Source organism: Lytechinus variegatus, chromosome 11, assembly GCF_018143015.1.
Source record: "Lytechinus variegatus isolate NC3 chromosome 11, Lvar_3.0, whole genome shotgun sequence".
Lineage (NCBI taxonomy): Eukaryota > Metazoa > Echinodermata > Echinoidea > Temnopleuroida > Toxopneustidae > Lytechinus > Lytechinus variegatus.
In genome coordinates, this window is record NC_054750.1 from 16,306,101 (window position 1) to 16,326,863 (window position 20,763).

At 36.2% G+C, this 20,763-nt stretch overlaps 1 protein-coding gene across 2 annotated transcripts in view; it reads left to right on the forward strand.

Annotated features, from left to right (window-relative positions):
- The window catches only part of LOC121423619 (nipped-B-like protein A), a 51,407-nt gene that overhangs the window by 12,556 nt on the left and 18,088 nt on the right, over positions 1 to 20,763 (forward strand). The window contains exons 6-28 of one of the 2 annotated variants that reach the window (XM_041619006.1): positions 75 to 215; positions 1,113 to 1,237; positions 1,609 to 2,422; positions 4,687 to 5,076; positions 5,540 to 5,611; positions 5,940 to 6,032; positions 7,194 to 7,303; positions 8,821 to 8,904; positions 9,882 to 10,113; positions 10,793 to 10,947; positions 11,510 to 11,590; positions 11,885 to 11,985; positions 12,478 to 12,616; positions 13,600 to 13,685; positions 14,310 to 14,439; positions 15,131 to 15,274; positions 16,180 to 16,308; positions 16,826 to 17,094; positions 17,526 to 17,628; positions 18,241 to 18,339; positions 19,101 to 19,247; positions 19,629 to 19,763; positions 20,447 to 20,599. In XM_041619006.1, coding sequence (XP_041474940.1) covers positions 75 to 215; positions 1,113 to 1,237; positions 1,609 to 2,422; positions 4,687 to 5,076; positions 5,540 to 5,611; positions 5,940 to 6,032; positions 7,194 to 7,303; positions 8,821 to 8,904; positions 9,882 to 10,113; positions 10,793 to 10,947; positions 11,510 to 11,590; positions 11,885 to 11,985; positions 12,478 to 12,616; positions 13,600 to 13,685; positions 14,310 to 14,439; positions 15,131 to 15,274; positions 16,180 to 16,308; positions 16,826 to 17,094; positions 17,526 to 17,628; positions 18,241 to 18,339; positions 19,101 to 19,247; positions 19,629 to 19,763; positions 20,447 to 20,599 — 3,932 coding nt within the window. The remainder of the gene's footprint in view (positions 1 to 74; positions 216 to 1,112; positions 1,238 to 1,608; positions 2,423 to 4,686; positions 5,077 to 5,539; positions 5,612 to 5,939; positions 6,033 to 7,193; positions 7,304 to 8,820; positions 8,905 to 9,881; positions 10,114 to 10,792; positions 10,948 to 11,509; positions 11,591 to 11,884; positions 11,986 to 12,477; positions 12,617 to 13,599; positions 13,686 to 14,309; positions 14,440 to 15,130; positions 15,275 to 16,179; positions 16,309 to 16,825; positions 17,095 to 17,525; positions 17,629 to 18,240; positions 18,340 to 19,100; positions 19,248 to 19,628; positions 19,764 to 20,446; positions 20,600 to 20,763) is intronic. The other variant, XM_041619007.1, reaches the window with a different exon arrangement.

The following is a 20,763-nucleotide window of genomic DNA, read 5'->3' on the forward strand; positions in this document are numbered from 1 at the left end:
TTTAATTGTAATCCTTTCTGCAATAATCTCCTGTACAAATTGTTAAAAAGTATGTCTATTTCATTTTTTTTCAGGGTCTACTCAAGCTCCTCTCAATGGCTATGCTGCTAACCAGTTTTCTCCTGCCCCAGCCAGTAGTCCTATGTTCCCAGCCACCCCACCTTCAGTTGGAACCCCAAACTCTCAGACAAGGTCGCAGAGGTCACCGTCAAGAGGTACAGATTATGTGATTTTGGATTTTACAGACTTGTTTCAATCAAATATGATTAAGTTTTTGTTGACCTTTAGTGTTAGTCCAGGGCCCCGTTTTACAAAGAGCTACGATTGATCCAATCAATCGCAGCTATGGACGGCCAGCAACGTCAACTTATATTATGCATGTTTGTTCAAAATATTTTCCAACTACGATGTATATTCATGCATTCATTGTTTTCTTGAAAATACACTGTGCTTCTCTTTGTTTACAAAGGATATTGTGCAAATTTCCTGTAGAAGAAATTATGACACTTGGATTTCCATATAGTTACGATTGATTGGATCAAACGTAACTTTTTGTAAGACGGCCCAGGAAACACAAGTTGAATCTCAGACCTGAATGAGTTGAAAAATGCCACATGTCACAAAAGCATGCTGCTACTATCTTCTGGAAGGTGGGAGAGGACTATCATGGGTCTGCAGCTGCATTGGAATTTCATAGGACAGTAATTACTGAATATCATTAAATTTGCAAGTCAATGAAAATAAATGATGCTGGACACATGATATATAGAATTGGAGGTTGGAGTTTCAGTCAAGAAATGTCCCTCAAACAGATGTAAGTCAGTTAGGGGTTATTTTGAAACACAAACAATATGTACCTTAGCTCACTGCTGAGGTCAAAGTTATATGTGAACATTGAGAATGAGGCCCCATACATAACCATTTTACACTTAGTGTCAGTCCAATACCCAAACTATGCAATATCGTGCAGCCACATTTGAAGCTATGCTTAAAGCTGGGAAAATAATGTCTGTGACATGAGTGTCATACCTGACACTCTGGCTTCATAAGAACCCACTATTATTAATATTATTTATTTTGTACATTACAACACTCTTTCTTCCCTATTGTAGCTCCAGCCACAGCCACGAGAGAAGATGATAGGCAAGGTGTGAACTCTGTGCATAATAATGAAAACACAGATGGAAGAGGGCGCCCTACTAGATCCCAGTCATGCTCTTCTGAAACAAATCATACGGTGAGAATAATGGTTGCTCTCGTAGTATTGCTGAAGTTGTACATGTAGGTGAAATCGGATTTAAAACACTGCTTATGTCGGCTAAACTTGACGTCCTATCGAGTAAAGGACAAAATTTGCATGTTTGATTTCAGTGGGGTTTTTTGTCATGTGTAGATCACTTTCCATATATGATACCCTAGGGTTATTTGTGATATAAACATTTGCGCTAAAAAAAATTGTGTATGTAGATACATGTAGCTGCGAGGAGGTTGTGTTCTTATGACCCAGTAGAGATTTTTTTTTTTTTAGTACATTTTTCATTTTTTAAATCCAATTAACAATGAAGTTCTTGACATTTTTGTTTGGGTTGCTTTTTCTCTTTTCATCAGAATTCCAACAACCAGCCAGATACTCCAGTCGACACCCAGGGGGAGTCTTCAGCAGGCATGCTTGAATCAGACAATGCAGATGCTGGGAGAACACGCTGGTCGTCGAAGCGGAAGAAACGGAAAGACAGGAAAGATAAAGAAAAGAAAGAGAAGGACAAGAAAGACAAAGATGAAGTCAGTTACAACATCATTCAATCCCCAACGCATTCAGGGCTACCCAAGATCACTCTGAAGATTGCTCGGAAGCCTGTAACATCTCCAAAAGCCAGTGAGAGTGAACCATCCACCAGTGGTGAACAATCCAAACCTCCTAGCGTGGAACCATCAAAACCTGCAAGCACTGAACAACAACCTACGTCACATTCTGATATCAAAACTGAAGTGCCTGACCAAAGATTGCAACCCGATATCAACACGCAGCAACAGCAGCACCAGGATGTTGTCCATCAATCACAGTCAAAGGAATCAAGAACTGAACAAAGAGTCAGTGAGCCAAACAGGACTCCAGGAATGGCTCCAGGAAGCCATCAGCAACATGTAGATAATAAAAACAATAGCATTGCTGGGCCTCCAAGGAAAAGTGTTTTGAGACTTAGGAATGAAACAAACAGTGATGTGCAAAATAAACCAGAAGTGGTGCAAAATAAACAGGAACAAGTGCATAAACAGGAAGAGTCGTCAAGAACTCATAGTAATAAAGGTCAAGGGGATGCAGATTCAACTCCAGTGCCAGCACCTGCGCCTGCCCCTGCAAAAGCCCCTGTGCCTGTTGAGAGTGCACATGAAATGGACAAGGAAGAACCGATGGATGCAGGTTTGTGAAGAAATGCTTGAGTGAATATGCTCTGGTCAGAGGATATTTTAGGAACTTTCTGGTCATTTACTAAGTTGTTTAAGATTTGCCAACTAAGATTTTGTGATTTTACAAAAGTACAACTCTCCCTTTTGTACACTGAAAATATGCCCCAAAACATTTATATTTGCTCATTTTAATAGTATAAACTTGTCCATGATATGTTTTATAAAACATGTATCAGTGGATAGACTTGTTAAAAGTGACAATTTATGAGAAAATATGTAGTAAAGGGGGAGTTGTAAAAGTGTGATATTACCTAAGTTGATTGCATTGCCAGCAGGAGGATTTCCATGTTATTAGATGCTGATAACATTCTCTTTTTTTCTTTCAATATTTCTTAAACTTTCCTTGATGTGTTTCTTTTATTTTTTTCTGTTTCTATGCAAGTTAACTTATTCTCATGATTCATTTCTCCTTATCCCTAAGAAGACGAGGGGCTGATTCAGCCCCCCCCCCCCAACATTTTTCATGATAAATCCGCTGCATGAAATTTTTTAACTGCGTCACTCACTAACTTTTTACATTCAAGTCTTGCGCAACTTTTGAGACCAAAATTATGTGGTCCCGAAATTATGCAACATTTTGTAAGTGCATGCAGACCCAAAATTGCTCAAAAACATGAATTTGTGTACAAATCCAATGCAAATAGTGTTTTTAGCCAAAATTCATAAATGTATTATTATTTTTCCTTTTACCAATTAAAATCAATTAATTACATCTTATTTATGGTCAAAATAAAGACTCTGACAATTTCAATTGAAACAACCTTAAAAAACAGAAATTCGAAAAACAAAGAAATACATGAGAAATTTAGAAAACAATAAAATGCATAAGAAAATAAATGTGATTTGAATTCTTTAAGTACAAGTGTCTGTGTACCAAAAAATTAGCATTTTAGGGGCATCATTTAGTTAGTCAGAGCAAACTTTTGATTTGATGCATAAATTAGCATAATTAATTAGCTATGAGTTTTTTCGCAAAATTTGATCTTGTAGTTTTGTAGATTATACCATGCGTAACACACGTGCCAATTTTAGTCACAATTGATGGCCGAGATCACAAGGGGGAGGGGGCTGAATAAACCCCCTCCTCAGTCTTCTTAGACATTGAAATAGCCCAGTCTAGTTAGGGTTAAAAAGAAAAACAGGGCTGTTGTTGTTTAAATCTATGCTACAGATCACTTGGAGAGAGAGAAAGAAAATGTACTTTAACTTTTAGTTACAGTATTCCAGGATTTGAACTTATTCTGAAGCCACTTTGGCTTTGTTTATGCTTCCACTTTTCAGGCCAGAATCAGCTTTTTCATATTTGATTAGTCCCAAATACGGTTGCGTCCATGCTTACATTCATTTAAATGACGTTTCAGAACGCCAATCGTAAACTTACAAAAAGGTGCGTTTCTAAACGTTTGACCAGAATCAGGCTTTCTGGGGAAGTATAAACAGGACTGCGATGAAAAGCTGCTGGCAAATACAGTCACATGGTTCTACTTTTACTTCCACGGAATTACCTCTCATCTCCCTGGTTCTGATAATGACCTATGGATATTTGCATGTGTGAAGACTATCACTATACACTTCTAATGCCGCAAATTTTACTGAATGATACGTGCCGTATAAGTAGCTCCATGCAAGTTTTCGATGTTTACATAATAGTCGACCATAACAACACTCTGAAAAATTAACTTTCGAAAAAGGGCGCGCCCGATCTGATCTCGCTTTCCTGTTCAGCGAAAAATCCGAAGCCAGCTGGAGATTGTGATTTCCCCTCTGAAAAATTAAGCATAAACAGCATTCCCAGAACCACGAATGATACGTGCCATATAAGTAGCTCCATGCAAGTTTTCGATGTTTACATAATAGTCGACCATAACAACACTCTGAAAAATTAACTTTCGAAAAAGGGCGCGCCCGATCTGATCTCGCTTTCCTGTTCAGCGAAAAATCCGAAGCCAGCTGGAGATTGTGATTTCCCCTCTGAAAAGTTAAGCATAAACAGCATTCCCAGAACCACGTTTACGATCGGCGTTCTGAAATGACGTTTGAAAACGCTGATTCTGTCTACGCATTGGAAGCATAAACACACCCTTTAACAACTATGTCTGTCTGTACTATCTATACAAATCCATGCAGTGACCCATTTTTAGTCTTCCCAGTTGTCCTACTTTCTTGGGTTAGCACAATGTGCAGTAATCTAAACCCATAAAATATCCTCCATTTCAGAACCATCAGTTCCATCAGAACATGCACGTGCCAAAGCAGCCCAGCCTCGGGTTGTCCTAACTAAGCTCTTACCCTCCACCATTGAAGAAGATTTGATTCCAATGAAGCTCGATGGCAGAGGAAAGAAACGAGGAAGAGGATCCGTTAATTACTGTGAGATTTCCCCCAGCAGTAGCCCACGCCACCGTCCCTCAACGGCCAATGCAATGGACGATGATTGGGGCCCACCAGCGACTGCTGCTCCTGCTGCTGCATCAAGCAGCAGATCACCATCCCATTCCAGATTGAAGGCCCCTTCACCAGTCCCAGAAGGTCCACCTATGGAGAACGCTCCCATCTTCATTGAGAGGAATGAGGCAGAAGAGGAGGAGGAGGCAGAGAAAGAAGAGAGTAAGTTTTGTTGTTGTTTTTTTGGCATGATCCATTGCCCCTGCCTGTCCCTCCTCATTGTTTCCACACACCAACCATTAAATATTGGATAGATTCTCAATACTTTTGATATGTGGATAGATTACAATATAACACAAATGGGGTTTGAATTCTGAGTTTGTAACTCAAAGGTCACAACTCAGTATATATTCAAATTGGTTCCTGCACAATAGTTTAGGAAATTTTGTTACTCAAACTTTATATCACTTTTAGTGTGCATTTAAATGACACTGAAATATAGGTCAGTACATATGTTTGGGATATAATTGCAGGTATATCATTATCAGAATGTGTGTTATTGTTCATTTCATATTGAATGGGAATGGGCAGCAGATGCAATCAAATGAATTCTAGAATGATTAGTTAATGTTTAGAACTAAGTACTTTATCTGCATTTTTAATATTTATTCTTTTCAATTACTAGGACCTGCTAAACGGGCAAAGAAGGAAGAGAAACCCAAAAAGAAAAAAGGCCGGACAGATGCAGAGTACGAAGGTAAGATTCTGTGTTGCATAATGATATTAGATTAATTTGATTTTTTTTGCAATTATGTTTGTCTTTGTTGATGATTTGCATTTAAAGTTTTCCTTTGCTGTGTTTGCCTTTTGTTTTGTTACAATAAGTTGTGATGACCATTTATAACGAAAAAATAAATAAATATATAAATGATATGATTTTGATATCTTCTTGAATGCCCTATTCAAGGGTCATTCTCAGAAGAAGAAAAACCCTCCAAATTTCATTGTCTCAATCTTTTTTAGTTTAGCCATGCAATCTTGCATTTTAGTAATGCTTGTGATTAATATTTTTTCTTTTTCAAAAGAACTCATGGACACACCCACTTTCAAGAGGTTCAACACTGCCATAGATGCTGTTTTTGAAAATTCTGAAGACATGGAAGTAAATGTTGACACTGGTAAGTTTCATTTGATTTCATCAGAATATAGCCAGTTCACTGTTAGCTGATGATCAACTTTTCTCAAATGACCTTTGCGATTTTTCATTAGGATGAGCACTAACATTTTCAAATGAAGAGGTTGTGTAAGTTTTCCCGGCAAAGCATCCAAATTCTAAGAATGAAAGGCATTGTATAGAGCAGGTGACTAGAATAGTACGTCAGGGTAAAGTTTTTTGAAATCTGTTTGTTTTGTTGTCTGGTCCTGGTACATTTTGACTATAGTTTTGGCTACTGTCAAATACCAGTGATTTACCTGTTGACTATTGAATTATGTGATTCTCATAGGCTTTGTACAGGGATCATCAGGTTCCAGTAGTCAATGGGTTAAGAAGACTTTGTTACTCTTCAGCTTGGATATGATGAAAAGAATATTTTAAAAGGAATACCTGAATAATCATCAAATCACAAATGCCTCTGTCAGTGAATTTGAAAACCGACTTCATGGTGTATCTCAAATGACCATTTACTGATTGTGCGTAGTTTACAACTGTGAAGAGGCTTATTCACCTACTTGGCTGAAGGTCATGTGATTGCACAAAACTTACGAATGACTATCACCTTCAATATTACCTAATTCCACTCTTGATTTTTTGTGACAGTCATGAAATAAATTAATTCATTTGCAAATCACTCATTGAAGCTTCATTTGTGCTTCTTTTGTTTTAGTTACTGTGTTCACAAAACATATACTTAAAAAAAAATGGTATCAAAATCAATTTATGATGTATTTTATTGCTTTTTACTGTTTAATATGTTGGGGATATTCTGTTAAAGCCATTGTGGAAGTAATTAGTTTTATTGGAAAAAATAAAAAATAAGTAAACATACATTGGACATGTACATAAGAATTATTTGTACCAACTTTTTGTCTGTTCAAGTAAAAATTTGCATATCTTCAGTTAGAATGCGATATTTGGATACTGTACAAGCTGTTATTTTCGCGTGTTGTTAAATTCGCGGCTGATCGGCAATTCGCAAAATCCGCGAAAATAACAGCTTCTACAGTATTGTAAATTTGGTGCAATCTTCATTTAAGCATCAAATTCCAGGCTTATTGTATAAATGCATGTTTTTGTACTCTTTGCTTATTTATTCAATGAAAATCATTTCTTTCATCAGGCGATGAAGAAGAGGAGGAGTATGCTCCTGATACACTTATATCCAAACCTTTACTGGCTGATCTTGTCAATGAAGCTGCCAAGCTCAAGTCACTAAGTGTCATGAATCAGGTAATATGTCCGTAGACATCTATTCATTCATTTCATGCACTTATCGCCCAGTTTCTTTCAGTCTGTCGTCATTTTTTTCTTTTCTTTTTTGTTCTTTCTGTCTTTCAATTTCTTTCTCATTTTTCCTTAATATTTACTTTTTAAAAAAATTTCATTTGGTTTCCCCCTTTGTCTATTTCCTTTATTATCCACTCCTCATTTATTCTTTTATTCTCTCACCACTAGGTCCTGTTTTTTTTTATATATACAAGCTGCAGCATGTTCAGAATGCATGTGCAAGACTTGTATCCGGTTCCTCAAAGTTTTCCCATATTACACCTGTTCTGATTCAATTACATTGGTTGCCAATAAGGCAGAGAATTGCATTTAAGATACTTTTGCTTGTTTACAAAGCACTGAATGGTCAAGCTCCGAATTACTTGTCTGAATTAATATCATTTAGGTCACATTCATATGCACATAACTTACGAAGTACACAGGATAAGCTGCTTCTAAAGCTACCTCACTTGAGAACAAAAGTAACTCTTGGGGATCGTGCTTTCATTTGTGCTGCTCCAAAGCTTTGGAACAAATTACCCCTGGAAATACGAAAAGCACCAACTGTTACCATCTTCAAACATTTATTGAAGACCCATCTTTTTTCAGAAGTTTTTGGTTAATTGTATTATATGCATAATTGTTTAATTTGTTTGAGCAGTAGCATTGTTGGGAGCTCTGTTACACTACAGCGCAGTAGAGTATATTTACATAGTGACTGCGCTATATAAATGGTCTAATTATTATTATTATATATTAACATTGTTTTTCGGAAAGCCCTTGCTAATAGCCTTTATGTCGTTGGTCTCAATTACCTTCTATATTTTGCATTATATTTTACCATATATTTTAAATTCTCTTGAGTTTTAAATGTTAAAGCACAATATTATTTTTACTCTTTGTGTGTCATTGTCTTCAAAGTTACATTTAAAAAAATTCTACTTGCACGATCAGGGCCCTGTCTTACAAAGAGTTGAGATTGATCCGATCAATTGCATCTATGGACAGCCGGCAACGTCAACATATAAAATGCATGTTTGTTCAAAAAAAAAATTCTAGATACGAATGTATATCCATAAATTCATTGATTTCTTGACAATTTTGTGTGTTCTCCTTTGTTTACAAAGGACATTTTACAAATTTCCTGTAGAAGAAATTATGACACTGATGGATTTTCAAAACGGGGCCCAGGTATTTCAAGCAATTAAAACAATCATGATGTGATTAGTACAGGGGTCTGTTGCAGAAAGAGTTGCGTTCAAATGCAAGTCAAAAAATCAATCGCAAGTCCAAAATGCGCGCTGTTGATTGGTTGAAAATCAAGTTGCGCATGATTTTTAGAGTTGCGTTTGATTGCAACTCTTTCTGCAACGGGCCCCAGGTTTTGTATCATTGTATTCTAAAAGGCGAATAATTCAGACCTACTAAATATTTATTTCTTGTGATGTAATCCTGAGTATCCCTCTTTGTTTTTTTAACAGGTTAAGACTGAACGGTTAGTGAGATTACTGAACATTCTGGAAAGGAATATCAGAGATGGGACAAAGCTGAATCCAAATGACCAGGTAATTTCTCAACTCTTTAAAAATAATCGGTGGATTCACAATACGGTGCACCATCTATCAGTTGCAGTGAACGGGCCAATTGTCTAACTTCGCGGTTAACATCATGCCTAGTATTGTGACTGATGCTTCAAAAATGGAAACCATATAGCAGGAATTCACCAAAACTGTCTAAATTTAGCACAGAAATATGCGGGCAAATCTCTGTCACACCTCCTGGACGGTAGAGAAACGGCATATTTGGTCGAGTCGTGTTGGCCAGCGCTGAATAATCAGATGCATGCATACACTTTAGCACTAGCAAGTGCAACAGATGTCGACTTTTTCCCATGAGGCATTGCGAATTTTGGCCTGTCCACTGCAACGGATAGATGATGCACCGTATTGTGAATCCACCGAATTCAATATCATTCTCCAGATTGGAACTCGCATTCAAGATTTTGAGTATTGTACAATCAAGATTTTGTGAATCAGGGCCCCATGTAAAAAAACTTGTGATTGATAACAAACCTTAAAATTCAATGACAAATTTTCTTGCAACCAATTATGTGGTGGGAAATATAAGAAGTTCAACAGTTGTCATTCTTTTGTTTGTATGGAAAGATAAATGAAATAGATTCATTTGCATTCAACAACTTAGTGGGATTTTAGTGTTGAATTGATTTTTGACAAAAACTTATATAGATTTTCCTCTGAATGAATGCACAATTTAATGTTACAATTTCAGTGTTGTTGATATATTGTGAAACAGGAATTACTCTAGTGTTGTTATTCATTGAGTTGTCATTAAAAGAAGATGAGCATCTCATATCAAAAAGATTTGATTATGATGGGATGGAAACACACATATGCCTTTTTTCCAAGTTCTATCAGTGATCTTTATTCTGACTACTTTGTTCCTGAGTACATTTAAAGCCAGTTCATTACTGAAACAAAGCCTTAGGACAGTATCAATTTTCTGCATTATTTCCTCGATACAGGATGAGCAGAACCCTCGTGAGCAACGCTTGTGGCGTGAAGTGACCATGGAACGGGTGACCCGGTCAGTGGATTCCTCATTAATAGCCCTCTACATCATGACCTCTGAAGACATGCCCAAGGAAGTCTTCATTGAAGATGTCATTGACAGGGTGTCTCAGCTGGCCAAGTTCCAACTCACCAACACTATCTATCCAGAATTTGACCCCGTCTACAGGGTCAACCCCAAGAAAGGTGAGTGGTTGTGTAGAAAATCAGTTTGAAAATTGATAAAGACTTGCCTGTGCTCTTGATATTAACCTACTAGTATTAGAGACAAAATGATTTTGCTATAACACATGTTTCCGTAGTCTCCAACTTGCGCATACTTTTAGGCGGGCTTAATCTCCAACAGCTTAAATTGTTTTGGGTGAAATTATGTACATGTATTGAACAGGGCAGTTTGTGTACATTGTTTATTTGTTATTTGCATATTGGCCAACCCTCCCTATTCAATAGAGACAGTCCTATCTTTGAAGAGGGGGGGGGTGCAGATTTTTATATTTGATGATCCTGTATCCCTACTTTTGCTAAACCTGACTATGGTGAGAAAAACATTCAGTTCAGGATCTTTTATCTTTAAGTGTGCATATGAAGAATGTTAAATTTCTGTTGATGTATTTTGATTTACACTGTCATTTGATTTTCTGCTAATGTCTATTGCACATCATTATTAAAGGATAATTTTTAAGTGTATTTTATGAATTAGTCATGTTTTGCATTAATATGCTTTATGATACTTCTGTGAGTTTGCGTTGCTATACCAATGTAATAATGCTTTTAGCTTGAAAATGATATAATGGGAAATCAGTAAAGCAATTTAATACTCCTGTATTAATTGAATGTGTTTTTTTTTCTTGTTTGAATTAACCAGAAGTGATAGCCACTCATACAAAGCTGAAGAGAGCCAGAGCTGGTGAAGTGAAGGAGAAGTCTGTTCTGATGGTGTATAACAAGCTCTGTTCACTTGTCACAAATCTTGCCGAACTTCTAAACCTCCAGATACTCACAGATTCAACAGTCCTCCTGGTAAGTTGAATAGATAAATAAAAAATAAAAAAAAAATGATAGTACATATGGTCATATGGATTGTTGATAGTTTTGAGAAATTCTTGTGAATGGTTAGCTAATGAAAAATCTGAAAGATTGCTAAGAGACTTGAAAGTCTTTTTGAAATTCTATTTGCTTGTGAGCTCAATGTTTTTAACACTTTGCGAAGTTGTTTGTCATCTCTGTCATCTGCTTTTGTCATTTTTGTGGCAAGAGCTCTTTAAATAACAATTACACAACCCTTCCCTTTGTTATGGCACCAGGATGAGAATCCTTGGAAGTATATATATATATATATATATAATGTGTGTTAGCTTGGTGTGGTGCAGTTTTGATATGCAAATCGTCCCTACACCAACAGTTCAACACCAAACTTGAAATCCCCATTGTCATCTTCTTTACACTCGTTAATGATATAATAACAATAATATTGTACTTATATAGCGCATGATATTGGTAATCTCTATGCGCTTAACAAATGAATTATCTATTACATAAGAGATCAAATTTTTAATATGGTTTTCATTCCTTTCCCCCTTAGATTTCATCAATGGGTACTGCCCCTTTCTTTGTGGAGAATGTCAGTGAACTTCAACTGAATTCCTTGAAGCTGATCTCTGCTGTAAGTATAGAAACATATATATAAGTATCATGAAACACTCCCCCGGTCTAATTTGTCACCCTGTGAAAGATGAGTACCAGTGCTGATAGGTTTACATATTGTCTGTTCATTTATGCATCCCTCCTGTTTTTACTCTCCCAAAGCATTCTCTCGTTTCTAAGCAAATGCAGGGGCCTAAGTTTCCAAAGTCAATGGAAAGGTCTGATAGATTAAGTTGAAATATATTAATGTGAATGACAGAGAATATATCGTGATGCAAGATTGACTTTGTACCCTTATATTTCTATTCACCAGGTGTTCTCAAGGTATGAGAAACATAGACAACTCATCCTGGAAGATATCTTTGCCTCTCTTGCCAGACTTCCATCAAGTAAAAAGAACCTTAGAAACTTCAGGTAAATACCCATGCTGGTTGTGGCAAACACTCTTTGTCAATTCTCCTCATGAACCAACCTATTAGCTTGAATATTTGAACAATCAGGTGACTATTTAATAGTCACCTGATTGTTCAGAGTTACCAAAGGGCAGCGGCACAAAGTTTGTACATATGACCCCTAATTCGTAGGACCATCATGAAATGGTTTGTCTCTGTTTCAAGTTCATGTGAACATTTGTTATACTCTCAACAAATTATGACTTTATGCTCATGATGTGCACTCCATGTTCACATATTTTGTGTAACAGAGTCAGATATTATATTTACAAATATAGGCAGGTATGGCATTGTATAAATGTGTCAATGAACCCTTCAGATTTTGCAATCATGCGATGTGTCAACAGGTCACAGGATTGTTAATTAGATTCAGAGTGATGGTAGCAATGTTGTCAATCAGATGAATTTCTCTATATTTACAGTGAATTTTCCCTTATTTTGCACCTTCATTTAGGTTGAACAACACAACCAACATTCAGATGGTAACTGCTCTTGTATTACAACTCATTCAAGGTGTAGTAGTGTTCAATAACCCGGATGGTGATAGCAATGCAATGGACCAATACGACGATGTTGATGACGAAGCCTCAAAGGTATGTGCGATCCAAGTTCTCTTTGAATTGATAAAATACTGATTCAAAACCAGTGTGATTGTAACAGACTTTTAGGGATTGGCGTTCAAAATGCTGCCTTGCTACAAATAGAAACCAAGTAGTTACAAAATATGGGCTGAAAGTCAGGATAATGAATCAATTTGTTTTGGCTTTTCTTTTTGATGTTTGTTTGTTGGTTTTTTTTAAGGGGGGTCTCTTGTGAGAAATCGCTTTTACACTTAAAGAATTTGATTTTCATGGTAGATGCAATTAGGTTATTTTTAATTGAAGAATGAGCAGATTATACTGGACAAAAAGAACATTTTGTATATCAATATCTAGTATCAAGTTAAAGTGATTGGTTAGCATTGGTTTGACTTTTAAAAAATCTGAGCTAGAAGGTCACACTTGTCACCTGTGTCTGTGATATGTTACAAAAATCAAGCCCAGAAAAAATTGCGTTCGAAAATAATTATTTAGTGCTTCAAAAATTGAAATATAAAGTGACCGGAAACACCATCTTAATTTCATCCCATACACTTATGTGTACTATTTAGGTGTCTATAAGACGCCTATTTACAAAATCGGGGTTTGCCTTGTAGTTTTAGCTTTTCATTCTCAATAATGGTTGTTTTCAGGGTTTATTAGTTCTAATACATGCACTTGTACACATGTTTCATCTTGATTTGAGAATTTTTTAAATCAGCTGCTCACAAAGTTGAACAATACCTTTAATGATACATCAAATAGTAATTGTAAAAAAAAGGTTGCTTATTGTAACAGGTTAAAATGCCTGAGGGTCAAGTTACACATTTGTATAGTGAGCAATGTAAGATGTTTCATATATAAGAAGAAAAAATCCAGGACTACGTCTTAAGTTTCTCTTTTGAAACAAGCTATTGTGGAATGATAAGGGTGAATAATGAAAATATCTAATCCAGACATGTTTTCTCACCAACTTTTTTTATTTATAATCTTTCAAGCAGACAGATCAAGGTGTGCTAGTAGTCAATGCTTATGAGACAGCAGTAAGAACGGGACAGAACTTCCTTTCGGTATTCTTGAAAAAGTAAATAAGTAATCAATTATTTTACCCGTTGTGTGTTATTGTAAAGCTCTTCTGGTCCCATGTATGGATATATGCATGTATATAATTTTGATTTCAATATTTAGTACTTTGTGTATGTCTAATGCAAAGATATATGTTATTTGTTTCTGTCACATAATATCTCAGATAAGTGAAATAATCGCATATACACTGATTACACAGGTTGCGATGCATATTTATACTAAGGACATTGTATTGATTATGATTGTTTCTAAAATCCTGAAATGGTCGATTATAAATTGAAAGAAATGCATTGTCTTTTGGATAATTTTTATGCCCCCTCCCTAAAAAAAAAACAATTTAATAAATAAATCAATTAATATATGAGAATTCAGAATAAAAATTGTTCATGTAATATCTCAGATTTTTCATTCAGGAGGCTTTCCATTGAATATCTGTAACAAAATTAAATATTTGCATAAACAAAATGTGTGCAGATGTCATTTTGAGTAGTCATAGTTCAAGAGCAAATCTGTCAAGATTTGATGGGAATTTACAAATAAGAAATTTTTGTGTGTGTGTGGGATTTCAAGTGATCCCAAGATATACCACTAATAAGTTACATCTACCTGTTTGTTTTGCTAGGTGTGTCAGCAAGGATGAGGAAGATTACAGGCCTCTCTTTGAGAACTTTGTTCAAGATCTACTGTCAGCGGTCAACAAACCTGAATGGCCAGCATCAGAACTTCTGCTTAGTCTGCTTGGGAGATTGCTGGTAGGTTGATTCTTTGGCCCGCATTCTGAGTCAGGTTTTACTTAAACCCAGGTTTAAAGTTGTTGTTTAAGTATGGACAGCCAATTGTTACATAAATCACAAACAGAAGAGATAAAATATTTCAGCTCATTTGGCTCTCAAATCATTCGTAATTGTCTAGGAAGTATAAATAGATGATTGCCTTCACCATCAAGGAATCATGAAAGAGCACAGTAAACATAAGAAACATTCAACTTAATAAAGAAAATTGACACTTTTGGCTTCCTATAATTTTAGCACAGAGTTAGACCATGGTCTAAGTTAAACCTGACTTCAGAATACGGGCCTTTATATCTGTGTCAAGTGATTCACAGTAGTGATGATAGAAATGACGTTGAGAATAGTGATGACGATAATGGCGATAACGGTGATTGCTATGATGTGTTGATGACGATGGTGACAAGTGCAATGATGATAATGATAACAATTATAGTGATGATGACGATAACTACAATATTGGCAACAACGATGATTATGATTGTAATGATGTCATCGCCATCATTACGATAATGACAGCCACGACTCTGATGATCGTGCTGTGGTGGTTTAACATCGATTTAGTCTTCAGTGGTGTAGTTGCATCAACAGACCTACTTTCGTCATATCAGTGACCCTCAACTTCTATCTCATTTTATCCATTGACATCATCCAGATGCACCAGTTCAGCAATCGTTCCAATGAGATGTCAATGAGAGTGTCTTCCCTGGAGTACCTTGGTCAGGTTGCAAGCAGACTGAGGAAAGATGCCATATCAAGTGTGATGGATGAAGAAAGACTCAATACCATTGTCAGAGAGGTAAGGAGGTGACCTATGCCAATGAATAACATGGCAAAGATTGATAATCAACCTCTGAATTTAAAGGGGAATCCAACCCAAATAAAAACTTGTTTTTATAAGGAAAAGAAAAATCAGACAAGTTGATAGGTGAAAGTTTGAACAATATTGGACAAACAAAAAGAAAGATATGAATTTTTAAAAGTTGTAAATATTGGTAATCACTATACCCATGGAGATTTCAAATTGGCCGCATATGGGATGTCATAGTGATGTAAGGCAAGGACTACTCTTCCATGTACTCCAATACATATTATGGCTAAAATGTCATTTTTCCCAAAAGTTTTATTTCAAATTATATTTTTCTTTCATGAGGACATAAAACAATATACTACATGGGTTATATTTAGATTACTGCCCCAGGGGAATGGGTACTTAGGAGAAAACCACAAATCCCTGATAATAAAGTACATGGCCTATGGGGAAGTTGTCCTTGCCCCTTGTCATAATTTACTTACTCAGTTGCCAATTTGAAATCTACATAGTATTAGTGATCTCAATTTTAAAGCAGCTATAACTTTCTTATTGCTTGTCCAATTTCTTTCAAACTTTCACCATTCTGTTTAATTTATTTTTTTCCTTCCCAACACAACATTTTATGGCCAAGGCTGGATTCCCCTTTAAGTAAACCTGTCCCTTTTAATTGGCAGAAGCGCCCCCATACAGAATTTTCATGGGGCAATATGCAAGCACAAATGATAAAAATCATACATTTATTTTTTGTAACCATGCATCCAAGGGTCACAAATTTGGTCTTATATGACTACTTCTTATGAAGTTACACTATAGGAAAAAAAATGCTTACCAAAACTGTTTTCAGCTGCTATTCTGTATTATCATTTCTACCATTCATATTTCTCTTGTAGATGAGGGGCGGTAGAGAGTCACCCGTTGGGGATGGTAAACCATGCGACAAACTAGACTATGTCATGAACCTTCAGCAGGCTATGGTGGACTACCTCAGCTATAACAGCCGCAATGATCCAGCAATCTTGGTAAGAAATGTAGATAATTAATGTAAGAAGTAATCAAATTAATGTGAAGACTTTTACTGATACCAAAGATAGCCATTGACCTCTTGCAGTTATATATCTCTTTAAATGTAATATTTTGTTTTTGTATAGTGCTTGATACTTTGAAGTTTCTAAACACTTGACAGATTATGTTATTACCCCTGTGATCGGATCCCTTTGCTGTTGTTTCCAAATTATCATTAATGCCTGATTAATCTCGGTTTTTCCAACAATGTAAGACGTTGTATTGCAACACTTCTGTTTGAATACAAAGTTTTCAACAAATAAGTCAAAAGAGATGAACGTGTAATTTAGCTACATGGATATTCATTAATTTTGTTATGAAAAAAAATAGAACGACAGCAAGATATTCAATGTAAAATATGTCACTTTATGTAAACTAAAGTTATTGTGACATCAGAACACTGGCATCAAATCCCACAGAGCCTATTTTTGAACTCTGACTTTGCATTCTCCCTTCTCCCTCTCTCTCTTTCAGTTTTCAAGGCAATTCTTTCTTGCCCAGTGGTACCGAGACACCAACGCCGAGGTGGAACAGACCATGAAAGCTCCTCAGTCCAAGAAGAAGAAGAAAGACAGTGATGATGAGGATAGCGACGATGAGGACGAAGACAGCGATGAGGAGGAGGAAGAGGTCAAGTCTCGTGAATCAGACCTCAAGACGGCAGAGATCCTGAGAGCAGCAGAAAAGAGGAAAAAGTTTCTTATTTCTGCTATCAAGGTCAAGAAACCTGCTTTATCTATAAGGTGAGGTCTTAGACATGGATTACAATAAAGTAGGGCTAAATTTATATACACATATTGCTACAAGCAGACTTTAAATGGTAATCATAACATGTTGATTATTTCCCAAACATAACAGGTATAAAATGAGATGGCAACAAGTACAATTTTGGAAAGTATTTGTTTTTTTAGACAGAAAGAAATATGAGATTATCATTTATGAAATTATTAGTTGTGATGATGAATTAGTATTCCGGTATACATTTGCTAAGACATGCTTACATTTTTATAGTCCATGTAACTGATACATTATGTGGAGAAATAAAGTGATTTTACCAAATTTATTACAAGCAATTTTCCCTGTATTGCTTACACCTTTTCTACTCATGCGCAAGCCCAACTGAGTTAGAACTTGTCATTATGTTATTTTTTTTCCTTGTCTAATACTTTTACAGGAAAGGAAGGAATATCATCACTTACGAGAGTGCTGCGTTTGTAGTTAGGTATCTTGCTTCAAGAAGACCCTTCTCACAGAGTTTTGATATCTACCTTACACAAGTGAGTATATTTTAAAGTAACATGTATATCCACCTTTCAAATGTTTTTACATCTCTTATGAAATTGGCAGTACTATAATGAAGTAGCGAAACAATTTTCCAGTCAAACTGATTTTGATGTCACCCATTTCGAATGGCCACCTATCTATCAAATCACTTGTTTGGTTTCCCATTGCAGCATGTATTACATGAACCTGTCCATAATAACCACCTTCTCATAAAGACCACTTTTCTTGTAATGTTTTGCTCTTATTGTGATACAAGGGGTTAGAAGACCTTTGAAATTGCATATTCATGCTCGGGCAGCACCCTTTGCCAGCTCGATGAACCCTCCGCTGCTATTGATCTCGTCAATTTTTGTATAGGAATTGATAAATGTTGAAAGTCATTCTGCTGTTTAATAAGCTCTTTCGTAGTCTATTCATGTGCAGAATTTCTTTCAGTGTCAAATATTGATTGTTAAGAATAATATAGGTACAAATTGCAAAAAAATAGTGTGTGTCCTTGTCAATGTGTGATATCAACCTTACCAAATCATCTGAAAATGAACTAAAAAAAAAAAACTTTTAGTTGCAGAATGAATATAACAAATATCCTATTGTTTTGTTTTCAGATCTTGAGAGTATTAAACGAAACAGCAGTTGCGGTCCGAACGAGAGCTATGAAGTGCCTATCACAAGTAGTAGCAGCAGATCCCAATATACTGGCCAGGGTAAGAAAGTAAAAACAAAATGATTTGAAAGATGAAGGTGAACTGTTCTTCAAGAGATACTTCAAATTTTTTCTGTTTACTTTAACGTAGTAGGAGTAACGGTTGAGTTTTGACAAATAATAAACCTTGCATTCAGATGCTCATGAACAACAAGAATTTTATTACAATCAGATTTCATCTTCAACTGATGACTCAAAATGATTGACAATTTGATTGAGCACCGACGAACATGTCACCGGTTATATATAAAGCCGTTCAAAAATTGCAATTAGTTTTACGAAATACCATCATGAACATTTGTAATTTTTTTTAGATATCACCCCAACACGTCACCAATTGTGTGTAAAGTCATCTCTAACTTTCAAACGGCTTTAAAAAAAAAAAACCACCCTGAACATTTAACCTATTTTTGAGTTTTCACCCCAGTAGCATTATATACATGTTAGGAGCGTTGTGGCCCAGTGGATTAGTCTTTGGACTTAGTAACAGAGGGTCATAGGTTTGAATCCCAGCCATGGCGTAATTTCCTTCAGCAAGAAATTTATCCACATTGTGCTGCACTCAACCCAGGTGAGATGAATGGGTACCCGGTAGAAAGAAATTCCTTGAATGCTTTGAGCGCCTAGGCAGCCCAGCTTAAGCAGGGTTAATAATAATAGCAGGGCCCGCTGGGAGAACAGTTTTCGAAACTGAAGTGGCTTCCCTGTGTAAATATACCTATATTATTATATGTTCATTTTTCTCTGTGATGTTTATTTTAGGCTGATGTTCAGAAGACCGTTCATTGTCGGTTCATGGATCAGTCCACCAGTGTAAGGGAGGCAGCAGTGGAGTTAGTCGGAAGATTTGTGTTAATGCAGACGGAGCTAACAGATCAGTACTATGAAATGCTTATTGAAAGAATATTGGTATGTTCATTTCTCAAAGGTAGAATTAATAGTAGTAGTATGGAATGCTCATGAAAAGAATATTGTGTTGCCTGCATAACATTAAAAAAATATCTATTCATTTATTATATCCATAAAGGAGTTGTGATTTCATTACCATGAAATGCTAATTGCAAAGGTATTTTGAAAGGTAGATGTACTAATGGTCATGAAGTTTTGAATTTACATAAATTCATGAATCATAAATATAGTACCACTATGAACTGCTCAAAATAAACCGCCTTGGTCATTGGCAGGTTTGATCGTACTAGTGACTCCATCATCTGACTGTTTTGTGGCATTTGAAAAGATCCATACACTTACTAATCCTTTGATTCTGTTCTCTCTCCCCGCGTATAACAGGACACTGGAATCAGTGTGCGAAAACGGGTGATCAAGACTCTCAGGGATATTTGCATTGATCAACCTGAATTCACCAAGATTCCAGAGATATGCGTTCGTATCATCAGGAGAGTCAACGATGAGGAAGGCATCAAGGTAAGTACAATGGCAAAGATATTCCTTGACGCTCCATTTTCGTACCCCTTATTTTCCTTATCCAAAACTATCCTCAACCTTGGAAGCATTTCATCAGCAGTTCTGTCCAACAAGTTGTCAGATCTGACGACTTTCCTTGATTCCTATTGCTGAGAAGCAGTGTTACTATGGTAACTGTCGGATAAAACAGCACTGTGCGGATAAAAACATCTGACAACTTTCATAAGATCATCCCTTGGACTATTAAAATATTTTTATTTCAGAGATGCTGGTTTCTTTAGTAGGATTTTGCCAGATTTTACATCTTGACAAGGTCCAATTTCAGGCTTTTTCCATTTTATGTTGTACAGCGCATATGGGGCTTTAATACATTCTGGCTCCTTTTCAAGCCCAGTAAACACTGATCGGCATCCCTGTTTTATTGCTTGGCATCACAGTGATGGGTTGTTCCTGCATTTATGCAGTTATACAGTAGCTGGTACAAGTCTCTCGTTGGGGCCAGCCAATATCAGACTTCAGATACATGTATTTATAACAATGTGCAGATCTTTGATATTAATGTCTGTGTTGTCTGCGATTAGAATGCAACTCTTATCGTGAACATTTCTGTTCAGCACCTTAAGTCTATTTTCAAAGCAACCATGAGCTATCATCTTTGATGTTTATATTGGTATTTCCTGCAGAAATTGGTGAACGAGACATTTCAGAAGATGTGGTTCACGCCGATGCCGAATCAAAACAAGAACCTACTACTTCAGAGGGCTCTAAACATCATAGAGGTGGTAGCAGCCAGCAAAGATACAGGCTATGACTGGCTGGAGCAACTCCTTACAAATGTAAGTGATCTCATGCTGTGCAATATATGATCCACTTGTTCTTACAAATTTTCAGGGGGACGGGAGATTAACTATATTCTATGTGATTTGTATAATTGACTTGGTCATTACAATATGTAATAAAAAATATGTTTTTTCTTCCATCATTGCTTATAATAACATCC